Source organism: Geotrypetes seraphini, chromosome 4 (assembly GCF_902459505.1).
Source record: "Geotrypetes seraphini chromosome 4, aGeoSer1.1, whole genome shotgun sequence".
Taxonomy (NCBI): domain Eukaryota; kingdom Metazoa; phylum Chordata; class Amphibia; order Gymnophiona; family Dermophiidae; genus Geotrypetes; species Geotrypetes seraphini.
Window position 1 is genome coordinate 195,092,240 of NC_047087.1, and position 15,621 is coordinate 195,107,860.

General features: G+C 44.3%; 1 protein-coding gene across 7 annotated transcripts in view; it reads left to right on the forward strand.

The window, feature by feature from the left end:
* Positions 1-15,621, forward strand: part of LOC117360112 (PH and SEC7 domain-containing protein 1-like) — a 350,510-nt gene that overhangs the window by 298,540 nt on the left and 36,349 nt on the right. For all 7 annotated transcript variants that reach the window (XR_004539359.1, XM_033943787.1, XM_033943791.1 and 4 more), the window contains one exon: positions 5,458-5,636. Coding sequence is in view for 6 of the 7 variants with exons in the window: in XM_033943787.1 (XP_033799678.1) it covers positions 5,458-5,636 (179 nt within the window). In the remaining variant the exon portion in view is untranslated. The remainder of the gene's footprint in view (positions 1-5,457; positions 5,637-15,621) is intronic.

Here is a 15,621-nt window from a genome sequence, read left to right on the forward strand (position 1 = left end):
GCACAAACTGCAGTGCCGTCAAGTATGTTCTGAATGGAGCAATTCTGAAACATTCCAAGAAAACAATATTTGCCATACTAGTCCAGACCTGTGGTCCATCTACCCGAGTATCCTGTTTCCAACAATTACCAATCCAGGACTCAAGTACTTGGTAGAAAATGAAATAGTAGCAACATTCCATGCTACTGATCCCTGAGCAAGCAGTAGCTTCTCCCATATCTGTCTCAACATCACACTATGGACTTTTCCTTCAGGAACTTGTCCAAATCTTTGTTAAACCCAGCTACGCTAACCACTTTTACCACATCCTCCAGAAACGAGTTCCAGAACTTAACTATTCGTTGAGTTAAAAAATATTTCCATGTAATTTCACTGAGTGTACCCTGGTCTTTGTACTCTTTGAAAGAGTGAAAAATCAATTCACTTTTTACCCATTCTACACCGCTCAGGATTTTGTAGACCTCATTCGTGTCCCACTCAGCAGTCTCTTTTCCATGCTGAAGAGCCCTCATCTCTGCAGCCTTTCCTCATATGAAAGGAGTTCCATCCTCTTTATCATTTTAGTCACTCTCTTTTGAATCTTTTGTAATTCTGTTATATCTTAGTTGAGATACGGCGACCAGAACTGAATTCGGTACTCAAAGTGAGGTCGCACCATGGAGCAATATAGAGGCATTATAATATTCTTGCTTTTATTTACCATCCTTTCCCTAATAATTCCTAGGGTCCTGTTTGGTATTTTTTGACCAACACTGCACACTAGGCAGAAGATTTCAGCTAATGTCTTCTTTGAGTCCCTTCTCTCTCCATGTCCTCCCCTGTGTTGCAGTCTGCCAAACCTGCAGGCCACTAGCAGTGTAAGCGATATAAGAACTGCCTTTGGCCTTTCTTTGTACAGCATCCTGCCTACACGGGAGCAGGAAGTGGCCGTACAAAGAAGGCTTCTGGGCAATTGAAGACAGCTCTTACAACACTGACACTGCCAATGGCATGCAGGTTTAGAGGACCACAATGTGGGGAAGGACATTTCTTTGTAGAGGTGAATGGACATAAATGATACCATGTACAGTGGTACCTTGGATTACGAGCATAATCCGTTCCAGGAGCATGCTCGTAATCCAAAATGCTCGTTTATCAAAGCGAGTTTCCCCATAGGAAATAATGGAAACTCGCTTTGATACGTTCCCACCCCCCCCCCCACCCCTGATAACCGGCATCGCTTCACCCCCCCCGCTCGCAAAGGCCCCCTCGCTCCAACCGCCCCCCCCCACCGCGCAAACACCCCCCCCCCCGCCAGTACAACTTAATTTTACCCACCTCCCCTTCTAGCACCGGCACCGGCACACAGGCACAGCTCGTGTGCCTAGAAAATCTTCCGGCTTCGGTTCATAGACATAGCGCGCCTTTGTCCCGGCGCACTTTTGACCTGACACCTCCGGCTTCTGCCTGCCTGCCTGCCTTGAGCATGCATCTGCGCATGCTCAAGGACTTCTATTCTCCCTCTCGCCAAGAATCTCGGCGAGAGGGAGAATTAGAAGTCCTTGAGCATGCGCAGATGCATGCTCAAGGCAAGCAGGCAGAAGGTCAGGTGTCAGGTCAAAAGCGCGCCGGGACAAAGGCGCGCTTTGTCTATGAACCAAAGCCGGAAGCCAGAAGATTTTCTAGGTACACGAGCTGTGCCTGCGTGCCGGTGCTGGTAATAGATGGGGAGGTGGGTAAATTTAAGTTGTACTGGCGGGGGGGCCGGTTCGTGCGGTGGGGGGGGGGTGCCGGTTGGAGCGAGGGGGCCTTTGCGAGCGGGGGGAAGGGATGCCGGTTATCGGGGAGTGGGGGGGTGCTCACAAATCGAGTCAACACTCGGTTTGCGAGTCAAAAGTTTGCTGAGTGTTTTGCTCGTCTTGCAAAACACTCGCAAACAGGGTTACTCGCAAACCAAGGTGTGACTGTATTTGGATTTTCAAAAAGCATTTGACAAAGTATCTCATGAAAGACTTCTGGGAAAATTAGAGAGTCATGGGATAGGAGTAATGTCCTTTTATGGATTAAGAACTGGTTGAAAGACAGAAAACAGAGAGTGTGTTTAAATGGTCAATATTCTCAATGGATCAGGGTACATAGTGGGATCCATTATACCATACAACCTCTCAATATAGCATTCAAAAGTCTTTATGTCCCACAGATTTAAACCCTTATGGGAAAAGTAATTGAAACTGAAGGGACTGCTGCTTCGAAAGGAGGAAATAGCTTCACATCCCCGTCTGCTGCCAGAGCTGATCATGCATGCAGACTACAGAGTGAACAAACCTCATTGGCTCAAAAAACCTCCTTCTGCCTACTGTAGGAGGGGCCTTAGGCACCTAGGCCAACCGGAATCATAGGGCCAATTCGCAGTGCATTCTGGGATGCACTGGGAGTGGCCTAAAATTCCGATTGGCCAGATCCCTTAGGCCACGCACTTTATGCAAGGTCTGTCATGTTGATGTTTCCGTAACATCTGTCATTTCACAAAGTAGCACCCATTAATTAAAAGGTATGTTAAACCACAAACCCATCTTTTATTTTGTTTAATGGCGGCTATTGCCCTTAATGTGAAGTGCGTACACATATATGTGTATACATGCATTATCAATATATACACATATTTGGGATGCCATTTTAGCTCCATGGGTATTGGGTTAAGAAGTGAGTTAATAAGAAAGTTATGTCTTTGTTTTGCTATTGGTCCAGATTTTAAGGTAAGTTCTATTGTATTTGGGTTTTGTTTTTTTTTAAACTAAAAATCATATTATTAATACAAGTACATGTCAACTCATTGAATGAATAAAGCACACATGTCTCTTTGGACATCTTGAATGTTTGCTTGTTTGATATTTATCTGTGGAGGTGATTCTCCTGTTTTCTATGTTTCACAGCACTAAGACAGGAACAAGGAACTGCAAAAGCTAGCAAATTTGCAAAGACAGAAAGATTGAAGGAAGAAAATTTTTTGTTAGTCAAGGTCTGTTTGGTAGTTTATAGATCTTTTCATGGGCAGTCTCCCAGATATATTAGTCGTTATGTACTTTTGGCTGACCGTGGTTGGCATTTTATGTGCTGTAAATTAACCGATGTTGCATTTTCCAGTAATGACTTAGTGTCAGATAATGAGAGGCATACTCAGTTGAGATTGTCATATTAGGCAGTGTCAATATGGAATTCACTTCCTTTAAATATAAGAGTGAAGAGAAATTATAGTTGTTTTCATAAGAAATGAAAGACTTACTTGTTCAATAAATATATATTGGTTGTATGCATTTTATTATGCTTTATTGTATGTCCTGGTAATGGCCAGTTTCTTTATTGGAATCTGCTTAGAATCATTGGTGGAATTCAGCAAACTATAAGAATAAACATATTGTTTGTGGATTATGAGCAGTTTCACAATTCAAATTTTAATGAGAAAAAAATTGGGGTATTTGAATTTATTCCTGTATTTTGATTTTGTATTGTGTAACATTAAAAAACAGTCATATTCATAAAGAGAATGAGAGCTTATAAAAAGTTCTTAAAGTACTTATTCCAGGCATGCTAGTGTACTTAAGTGACAGCGATACTGAGCTCCAGAAAGCCTAAAAATATATATACTGTATATATTTGATCAAGTTGAGTTTACTTTGGTGGCTGTAGCAGATGTTTTTGAAGCTTTCTGGTGCTCGCTATCGCTGTCACCTAAGAAAATTGGAGTGCCTGAGTTATGTGCTTTAAGTATTTTTTTTTAAAAGCTCTTACACTCATGAATACACGCTTGGCTTTTTATGTTATAGGGATTTTATTGCATTTAAAATGTGAAAGCAGAACATGCATTTAGATCCGGCTGAAAGAGACCACCTTTATTAAACAGATTTACAGCCTTTACATCTAGCCTGGATTATTCATAGAGCTCATTTGGTAGGGATTATCTTCCTATTTCCTTTTGTTGTAAGGGTTGAAGATTTGATTCATTATAGTTTGAAAGCATGCTTAAGCAGAAGGAAATAATTATCCTGCTCTGGAAAATTCTTTTTTGTGGATGAGACCTGGATCTGTGTTTACAAAATTGAAGGTAGAAGCCACTACCCAGCTTTAAAAAAATGGAAAACAAGGTACCTAAATTCTGCCTAATCTTGCCAGCTCCTACTGATATGTCCTTGTGTTTCTGTTTTTAGGCTCGGCAAGGATCTAAACACAGCTATTTTAAAACACAGTTTGCTTTTGCTGAGGTTTTTGTGCCTGCTATAAAAGCTAGCTATAGAATGGATTTCCATTTCGCAGTTTGGTATGATCAATATTGTTCATTCTTAACCACTGTTAAAATAATACACTTGTGTTTTAAAAACAAAACCCTACAAAGCTTGTTTTCCTTATATCTTTATCAAAATTTGACCAATTTCAATAACATTTGAGACATACTATCCTGAATAAAATTGCAATAAGCCTTCACTCATGCTGGCCACCTCACCTAAACATCGCCATCACCTAGCAATTATTGTCATGGTATGTACAGGTATGTGCAGATGCCATTTTACTTTAAACATCAACAGTTACCACAGTCAGTTACTACAGTTTTCAGCCAGGAAGATCCAGATCTTTATTACAAATCTGTATACATAGACTGGGGTAAGAGTTCCATGCTTACCTTGGAATGGCCTTACAGAAAAGATCAGAACTGAACCTTGCCACATCATCTTCTGAAGAAAACTGTTCGATACTGAATCTCAGTTACCCTCTCTTCTCTCCTTTTCCCTTCCTCCTCTCTCCCCTCTTTTTCTCTCCCTCTCACCTATCCACCTCCTCTCTCTTCCTCCTCTTTCTCTCCCCTCTTACCTCTCTTTACAGTCACCTTGATTGAGCCTGTATAGGTATGAGCGATGCACAAATAGAAGATTAGATTAGATTTCCAGTAAAGAGGTGGAAGAGGGTAAGTGTAGAATATGTTTTGAATGCCCAAAACACAACAAATGGGTATAATGTAAACAATTGATTGTTCCGAAAGGTGATAAGCACAAAAAACGTAAAGGGAACAATACAGAGAATTATTCAACACCTTTATTGACCCGAATGGTGCTCAGAATCCACAGTTGGATAGGAAAAAGCTTAACGTGGGGACAAAACCCCTAAGACAATTTCACAGAATCTATCATTGCACCACCGATTTTGGTAGAAAGGTGAGTAAAATGTCTCTGAAAAACGGTGTAATATTAGTGAAAAAATATTCAGTATATGAAATCTTCAAAGCTAGTGAGCTTAAGTTTGACTTATCTTAAATGTCCATGCAGCGATGATCTTCACAGGTTCTAGAAATTTTTCCAGTCATATTATTTAAAAAGTGCTTCTATTAACAGAAAACCAGATTGAGACTAAAACCAGTGATTGTTACTTTCACTAATTTGGTTTGTAATAGCTCTCTCTCTCTCTCTCTTTTATTTTTTTAAAACACAGAGATGAGGAAGAGCTGAGGAGATCCCTTTCGGAACTTGCTGATCCAAACCCCAAATCCATCAAACGCATCAACAGCTGTGGGAACCCTTTCCTGGACTTCTCGCAGGATCCTAACATCACCACGTACAAGCATGGTGTGCTAGTGCGTAAAATCCACGCCGATCCCGACTGCAAGAAAAGTACGTTTGGAGAGGGGGAGGTGCTGAATGGCCATATGCGAGTGGCAGTTTCTGAGTATTTTGATTCTTAAATCCCGCTTCAGACCCTAAAACAATATCGTGAGCATTATCACTTTATGAGCTGTATAACCTGCCTCGAGGTCTGAGACTTTTACAATGAGCATATATAAATGAAAACAGCCTAATTAACGCCAATAATTGAATGCTATCAATTAACTATTGGTGCTAATTGATAACAATTTGAATTTACGCATGCATTTTGTAGTCAATATTCTGTAAAGATGTATGTGTAAATTTTTATGCATGGATCTGAAAATGGGGCGTGACCAAGGGAGAGGTATTTCTAGAATTTGTGCACACTGTTATAGAATATGGTTGATCCATGCTTATTTAGGTGTGAGGATTTACACCAGGTTTCAGTTGGTGTATATTCTCAGATCCCAGCATTAAGGACTATTCTATAAACCAGTGTCTCACAAACTTTCCGGCCGGCAGCACGCCCCGGCCAGAAGGCACCTGGAAATGCGCGGACGCCCACCTGTCCGCGACCTGCTTTGGTGGAGAGATCCGGGAGATACGGGGAGAGGAGGAGAGATGCCGGCCAGGAGAAGAGTCATCTGCGCCGGCTGATTTCCTTCTCGCCGCGGCACACAGTTTGCGATACACTGCTATAAACAGTGCCCAATTGGGCACTGTTTATAAATAGCACTTAAGCCCATATTCTGTAAACAGCATCTTAAGTTACCAGTGCCTAACTTAAATGGAAAAAGCCATTTAAGCATGATTAAAATCTTTTTTTTTTTTTTTTTTAATATAAGCGGCTACTGGCACCTAGAAAAACAGTAACTTTATCACGGCTACGGAAGTGCTTTATGATGCTTAATGCCACTATAGGTGTGGCTGATTCCGGAAATGGCGTTAGGTGTCATAGAGTGCCTCCGTTGCTGAGATTCACGTGAAAGGAAGGCGCCAGAAATGTAGGCCTTTAATGCCCTGGACTGCATTTCCGGTGCCTACCTTTTCATGAAGCCGTGATTCGAGAAACAGCGACGTTGCATGATTGATGCATGATCAGCGGCTGTTTTTTAGGCGGCCGACACTGTCGTTTATAGAATCTGGCCCTTAGCACTTATTTTTTGGGCAACAAGGCACCACACAAGCATTTTGCGACATTCTCCCTGTTTCTGCACACTAAACCCTGTGTTAATGATTTTTTAGGAAATATATTCTGAGGGGTCGTGGAATGGATTGGAAATAGGTGTTTGTGTGTTATCCAGTTAGCACATTCTGATTAGTGCATACTAACTTGATAATGCAGAGTTAACACAGGAGCATTTAATGTTTCCTAAATAGGAGGCAGTTAATGCTGTCCTAGTATTAATTTTGTGCAGGTTCCACACACTAATGGGAACATTAGTGCCTGACCTGCAAAAAAGCCCAAAGCAAATGCCCTACAAATTATCATGTTAAATCTGGGTTAGTGCAGTGGAAGCTTCCACATTACAGCAAGCTAAGCTCAGATTTTATCGTGTTTTAGCAAAAGGGCCCCCAAGTTAGGAGCATAAATCTTTTGAATATCAGGACCTATGAGTTTAAGATAGTTGCATGCAGATTGTTTTAAGAGTGTAAATCTGCTAAGCGAATAACTGCAAAGTATGTTTTACCAGGACCCCACTGCAATGCTGAAAGAAACTGCATGAAGATGTTGTGTGACTTCTGATTTGTTCTGAGATTTAGGGATGACACAGGGGACTCTTTAATATCATAGGAATTTTCAATTGAACCTGGAATTGAAGGAATGAAAGCAAGCTAGTTAATGGCATAGCGAGGGAAGGAGGTGTGAAGGGCGGTGGCACTTAGCCTTGCTGCACTGTACGCCTCCACATTTTTCCCCACTGCATGCCCTCCTCCCCCCAATGTACCTCTCTGAATCTTTGCTGGCAGCAAGAAACATCTCCTACCTGATGTTGCGCTGGCCAGGAAGTGACATCAGAAGGAGAGTTTAGGCCGGTGCTAGCAGCAGATAGGAAATGTTGCTGGCTGCCGGTGAAGATTTGAAGAGGTAGGTAGGAGGAGAGGTGCCAGCGCCCAGGAAGGTATGTCTCCCCTCACTACGCCACTGGTGGCAGTGTGGTTTATTGAATCCTGATGGTTAACTGTCAAAGAAAGGCTAAAGTCTAAAGCAGGCAGTGTGTGACTCAGTCAAATCTGCGTGCTGCCTTTGAGATCTTGGATTGCAGTCGTCTTATGAAGAGCTCAAGCAATTTGAAAATTAGCGCATAGACCCCCCTGCTTCTCATATTGTTAGCACACAGTGAGAAATGGTAGGTGTAGTACTTTGTTATGTGAACCATTCTCTGATGATGAGTCAGTGGTAGCTCAGCTATAGGGAGTAGGATGTCGTAGCCACACTATTGCTGTCTGATGCCAAGTGTTACAGAGCTAACTCTGAATCTCTGTGTGTAAGCTCATAAAAAAATCTAATCTAGCACCGCATGTCAAGCTCCTCAAGGCTAATCATGAATATATTCATTTTTTTTATGAAAGTAAATCAAGGTAGCACCTCATGATGCTCAGTGTGGGTGCCAATTGGAGTGTGCTGCCTTGGGTATTTGATGTTATGTTTCTCATGGAGGTTTGGAAGTGAAGAAAGGATCTGCTGAACATTGTCCTGTATAAGGAATTGATGTATTAGGTTCCGAGAGAGTGAATGTCTGTGCCGGTGTATATATGTGATGATGAGAATTACAAGTTCTACCATAATTCTCTTGTTAGTTCATTTGACGTTTCTATTCTTCAGATCTTAAATTTCTAATCTCAGCAGCTTGTGTAGATATAGATATATAAAGCCCTCTCCTTTCTGAATTAGCGTTTTAATTGGAGCCAAAAACCTGCCTAAACAGATTAGTCTTTTTCTAAATGCTAAATAATCTGTTTTTTTCCTGCAAAGATGTTGGGTGTTGTATTCCATAATTGAGGCCATTGGATTGATGCATTCTAAAGGCAAATTCTATATTGGTGGTTCTGCATGGAAGAGACTTTATAGAATACTAGCTTAACGAGCATATTAGGCTCAATTCTAAAAATGGCAAATAACTTAATTGGGTTTAATTGGTTTAATCAGCACACTAATTGGCTAGGCTGATTAAAAATCAATTAAAACTCAATTTTCAAAAAACAGAGTCACCTCCAAAAGGGCCGCCATTATCCTGCCTAAGGAAGCACCTTATGACACCTAATGTCACTTTTAGCGTAGTTAACTCCGGAAGTGGCATTAGGCGTCATACGGTGCTTCTGTAGGCACAATTTATTTATTTTATTTATTTATTTACCACTTATATCCTAAGTGGTTTTACATTCAGGTACTTTATCATATTTCCCTATCTGTTCTAATGTACCTAGGGCAATGGGGGGATTAAGTGACTTGCCCAGGGTCACAAAGAGCAGCGATCAATTTGAACCCACAACCACAGGGTGCTGAGGCTGTAGCTCTAACCACTGCACCACGGCCTTTAAAACCCTGGCCTACATTTCTGTTGCCTACCTTTCACATAACAGCGATTCTGTAAACGGCACTGTTGTGTGATTGACATGCGATCAGCAGACATTTTTAAGGTGGCCACCAATAACGGTGCCTTTTGTAGAATCCAGGCCTTTGTGCCTAACTTTGGGCATGAGTATTTACACCTGCCAAAAGCTGATGTAAATGCTCACTCCTAACTAATGGCAATTTGGCATGGAAATGCAAGTATTCTATAATCCCTAAACTAAACTAAACCTTGGGTTTATATACCGCACCATCTCCATGAATGCGGAGCTCGGCAGAAAGATGAGAGAGGAACTACAGTGGAGAGATTAAAGAGTTAGGTGTAAAGGGGGAAGGTGAGAGGCCTAAGAGGGGGGAAGTCATTGAATTCTATCGTGTCCTTGCTGGTGGAGTCGTCAAGGTGGAGATTAACGTCTCCGATGATTAGTAATCTTTGGAATTTGAGAAAGGCATTAGTTATGGCCTCGAAGACAAGGTTAGAGGAATTGGACCAAGGGATAGGTGGACGGTATAGTAACAGGATGCCCAGTGGGTGAGGACGGAGCTCATCATTGATTGAGGCTAGCATATATTCTAATGAAGCGTGGGTGCCTCTCTCGAGGAGCTGGACATCAAAGAAGGATTTGTAGAGGAGTGCCAGGCCACCTCCTTTGCGGTTGATTCTGGGTGAAAAGAGGCCTTGGTAGCCATGGGTGCAGAGTTCGTTTTGTGTGAAGAGGTCGTCTTTTGAGATCCATGATTCTGTGATGCACAGGAATCCAGGATCGAGGTCCTCAAGGAGGTCTTTCAGAATTTGAATTTTATTGCATGCGGATCTGGCGTTGCAGTAAAGGGTCGGGACAGGGGTGAGAGAGTTAGAGGCATGGCAGGGGAGGTTAGCATGGGGGACAGGCTTTAGAGAGGTGGGATTGACTTTGCGGGGGTTTTTTCTGGTGGGGTGATTCGTGGGGCGCGTCAGGGTGTGGATTCTGGTGCCAGGGCCAGAATTGTGACTATTTGAGGAGTCGAGCAGGTTGGGAGAGGGAGGGTTCAGGCAGAGGGAGGTGTTGAGAGATGAGCAGAGCAGGAGTATAAGGACCCAGAGGGGTGGCTTCATGGTTGTTGTTTTTTTTTTGGTCAAAAAAGGGCCTTAGCAATGGGCAGAGACTAGTAACTGGACAAATTCCAGCGGAGGGGCTTAGCAATGGCTAATTGGGTAAGAGCCTTTATAATGCAATCAAGTAAACTGTACAGATCACGATGGAATTTGAACATGGGAGACTTAAGCCAGGCAGGCAGAGTGGAGGCAGCGGACTGAGTTGGCCTACGTCGGCCAATTCTTTCCCTTGCGGTGGCTGGAGCCGAAGAAGGGCTGAGCAGGAAAGATAGCAGTTTTACAGGTTTGAAGAACGGCTCAGCAAGGGCTGTTGGGGGCGAAGTTGGTCTCCCACGACGGCCAACTCTTTCCCTTGCGGTGGCTGGAGCCGAAGAAGGGCTGAGCATGAAAGATGGCAGTTTTTCAGATTTGAAGAACGGCTCAGCAAGGGCTGTTGGGGGCGGAGTTGGTCTCCCACGACGGCCAACTCCTTCCCTTGCGGTGGCTGGAGCCGAAGAAGGGCTGAGCAGGAAAGATGGCAGTTTTTCAGATTTGAAGAACGGCTCAGCAAGGGCTGTTGGGGGCGGAGTTGGTCTCCCACGACAGCCAACTCCTTCTCTTGCCTTCCATGCGGAAGCTCAGAATTTGCAGAGAAACCGTTATCCCCTGCTGGATCGGTATTCCGCCACTGCTTCTGCTGTCTGCCGCTGGTTTCGGTGCGGTCCCGGCGTCTCCCCGTGCTCACCGCTAATCCCCACACCTGATTTCCCGGCATGCTCTTCCTATGGCCATGCCCACTTTGAAGTTCAGCACAATTGAAATTAGATGCGGGGGTTATAGAACAGTGCGCACGGTATTTCCATGCATAACTATAAATTGGCTCTGATAACATTTGATCCTTTGCACCAGTTAAGGGCCAATTAGCCTGTCAAACTACTCAGAAATGGAAATATCCACATCTAACTGGGTACCATTTATAGAATCTGGAGGTATAAGACTAATTCAGAAATAGTAAATGAGCCTAAAGAATCCTCAGCACAGTTAATTAATTGGCTTATCATGAGCTTAAGTAGTTAGGTAGCAGGCAAACCACCCTGCAGAGGAAATCTGCAGAAGTGAGTTGGAGCATCCTGTTCTAGACAAAAGTCAAAAAAGGTTTTCAGTTTGGCTTTCACCATAAAAAGTAAGAATTCAGTGTGCTATGATCAAAAGAAGTTCCAGAGATCCTGTGAAAGGAGAGGGGATGCTTATCTGTCTGGACAGGGTTACAAGACCGTATGCAGGGCTGAAATTGCACATTAGTCAGACACGGCAGACACCTAGGGCAGCAGCTTCTGGGGTGTGGCAAAAAGCAGTGACAATGAAAGCATTACAAACTGAGAGAACCATCAGCATGTAACTTTTACCTGCATGGAGGATGGGGAGTTTTCCCCTAACCATGCTCCAGCAAAACGGGGTCTCCTGTTGGGATTATTTCGAATTTGACCTTTAGTGGTTGAAATCGTCACAGATAAGTGAAAGTTCGTGGATTTTTTTGGACTTGCTGTTTGGATACGGTCTTATATTGAACTATTTAAGCTGGCTATTGGACTTGTCATTTTCTGTGAAATTGCCTCCCGCCAAGTTTGAATTTCTCACAGCTTTTCTTAATTACCTGCTTGGGTCGAGACTGGTGGGTTCAGTATGTGGAGTTTTTTCTGACCGATGATGACAGTGGGTTTACTTTGATACAGCTTTATGCTGTTCATATGTCCCCTGTCTTTTTTTCCACTTGAGGAGTGTGTGGGTGTCTCACTAGCCTCTTCCCATAGTAGAAGAGAGTTGCTTTTTTCGGATTATTTGGAGTGTTTTCCAACTCTTTCCTGTGACTTCAGTTTTCAAATAACCCACTTGCTCAGCTGATAATTTTTGGAAATTGCCCTCATATTTTTGAAACTATAATGTCCAGTTATGCTTTTTATGGAATCGAGCTGGGGAAAGGTGGTGCTGATATGATCATTATTGTTGTGTTTAATTATCAGATTTTGAGAAGAGAGTACTAGGAACATAAAGGTTAACTGGTGGGGAGGGGGAGGCAAGACTGAAGCTTTGCCTAGTGTGCAATATCAGACAGAGGTAATGAAACACCTTTAGGGTTGGAGAGGCCAAACAATCTCTGGCCTCAACCCCAAGCTTTCTAAGTGCTGATGCTGTGTTGGTCAAACTAATAATAGTACCATGGCCCCAGTGGCCTACCCTATTCTCTCACTCTATGATATCAGGTCCATCCATCTTTGAGATGAAGTTGAGCTGGAAGTGGAGCTTGCATCAAGATGATGACCCCAAACATTCTACTGCAGAATAGCTGAAAAAGAAGAGATGTCATATTTTAGATTAGCCAACTCAAGAGTCCCAACCTAAACCTTATTGATACGTTGCAACAAGACCAGAGATGAGCTGTTCATTCAAGGAACTTTCAATTGTCACACAGCCAAGCATTTTTTCTGTGGAAGAAAGGACCTGAATCCTTAAGGTCGATTAAAGAGACTGATTAAAAGTTACAGGAAATGTGTGAAAGATGCCAAAAGGTGTCTGTGAAATGCTGTTCAGCATCACAGCTATGGTATCCCAGAGGGAATGGTTGATAGATCCTATGTGGCATGCATGGTATCTGTCCAGGGTGCTGAAATAGTACTGTAACTAGAAAAGGTTATCATTGATGAGGATGCCCAATTAAAGTAATGAAAAAATATGTACAGTGATACCTCGGTTTATGAGTGCAACGGTTTGCGAGTGTTTTGCAAAACGAGCAAAACATTCGCAAAATCGGCGCCTCAGAAACCGAGCGTGGCTCGATTTACGAGCACCCCCCTGCAATCCGACACCCTCCCCCCCCCCCCGCGATCCAGCACCCTCCCCCCCGCGATCCGGCATCCTCCCCTCCTGCGATCCGGCACCCTCCCCCCCGCGATCCGGCACCCTCCCGCCACGACCTGAAGTCCCCCAGACCCACCCGAACCCACTTCATACTTTCAGCTCGGCCTCGGCACCAGCGCTGCCATGTCCTGTGCGTTGGTGCTGGTGCCCGAAGATCGGCCTCCTCTTCTCTGCTGGGCCTTGAGCATTTGCGCATGCTCAAGGCCTGCGAGTTCACGTTCTCTCCGAGATCTCCGAGAACAAATTATGCTCGTAAACCAAGGTACCATTGTATATTATAAAACAGAACACTGACTGAACATAACACACACAAAAAAGTTCAGCCCTGGTCTAGGTCCTGGCAACTCAGCTTCAATGCCAAAAAATGCAAAGTCATGCACCTGGGCAGCTAAAATCCATGCAAGACTTACACCCTTAATGGCGAGATCCTAAAAAGAACTGAAGCAGAACGAGACTTAGGGGTGATCGTCAGTGAGAACATGAAGACTGCCAATCAAGTGGAGCAAGCTTCATCCAAGGCAAGGCAAATCATAGGTTGCATACGCAGGAGTTTCGTCAGCCGTAAGCCTGAAGTCATTATGCCACTGTATAGATCCATGGTGAGGCCCCACCTAGAATACTGTGTGCAAGTCTGGAGGCCGCATTACCGTAAGATTGTGCTGAGACTGGAGTCGGTCCAGAGAATGGCCACCCGGATGGTCTCGGGACTCAAGGATCTCCCGTACGAGGAATGGCTGGATAAGTTGCAGCTGTACTCACTCGAGGAACGCAGAGAGAGGGGTGACATGATCGAGACATTCAAGTATCTCACGGGCCGCATCGAGGTGGAAGAAGATATCTTCTTTTTCAAGGGTCCCGCGGCAACAAGGGGGAATCCTTGGAAAATCAGGGGTGGGAAACTGCACGGGGACACCAGGAAATTCTTTTTCACTGAAAGGGTGGTTGATCGCTGGAATAGTCTTCCACTTCAGGTTATTGAGGCCAGCAGCGTGCCTGATTTTTAAGGCCAAATGGGATAGACACGTGGGATCTATTCACAGAAAAAGGTAGGGGAGGGTCATTGGGGTGGGCAGACTAGATGGGCCGTGGCCCTTATCTGCCGTCTATTTCTATGTTTCTATGTTTCTAACTTCTCAGATCAAACAAAATCTAAATTACTGTATATCAATTCAAAGGGATCACAGGGTCAGATGCACAATCACAGCAATATGTTTACATTAAGCCTGCTGTGTTAAAGCCTCTGGCATTTAATCAGTCTCAATACACATAGTCAGTCATTCACTTTTTATCAGACAGCGATATTACAGAGAAAAATTTAAAATTACATTGGTAAGTCGGGAGTACCGTATTTTCACTCATATACCGCGCACCCGTGTAAAACGTGCACACGGGTATAGCACGCGGGAAACTGTAATTTATGTAAATACATTTTTATATACCACGCACACCCCTATACTGCGCATGCCGCCCCGACTCTCCTTTAGCCCGCCCCGACTCTCCTCTGGCTAGCCCGACTCTCCTTTAGCCCGCCCCGACTCGCCTCTGGCCAGCCCTACTCTCCTTTAGCCCGCCCCGACTCTCCTCTCCCCCTTGAAGTCCTGTCCCCCCTTGAAGTCCTGTCCCCACCCTGAAAGCCTGATGCCCCCCCGATGTCCGATTCACCCCCCCCGCAGGACCGCTTGCACCACCACCCCGAAGGACCGCTCGCACCCCCACAGCCTCCCCCCCCCCAATCATGTAGAAGCTGCCTACCGTCGTCCTGCTGCTTCCTCTGCCGGCGGTCCTGCCCCTTCTCTTAGCCCTGCGTCTATGCTGCTTCCTCTTCGGCCGGTCCCGCCCTTTCTCTGACTTCAGAGAAAGGGCGGGACCGCCGGAAGAGGAAGCAGCGTAGACACAGGGCTAAGAGAAGGGGCAGGACCGCCGGCAGAGGAAGCAGCAGGGCGACGATAGGCAGCTTCTACATGATAGGAGGGGGTGGGGAGGCTGTGGGAGTGCGAGCGGTCCTTCGGGGTGGGGGTGCGGGTGCGAGTGTGAGCGGTCCTCCGGGGGTGCGGGTGCGTGTGCGAGCGCAGGATTCGGCCTCCGTAGCACATTTAACCTTAAAACAACAAAATCCAAATAGCACCAAAAGGTTCCACAAAGAAAATGAAGCAGCAAAACAACAAAAAGATTGTGGAACAAAAGATCGGAGTATTTTCACAATGTTGACATCACGTTTCACCTCTTTTAGAGTGTTCATTACCATACTTTGGGTTCTTTTACCAAGGCGCGCTAGTCATTTTAGCACGCACTAAACACTAACGCGTCCATTATATTCTTTATTATTATTATTCATTATATTCTATGGATGCGTTAGCGTTTAGCGCGCACTAATATTTAGCGCGCGTTAAAATGGCTAGCACGCCTTAGTAAAAGGATCCCTTTATTAATTACCACCATTTGTTCTG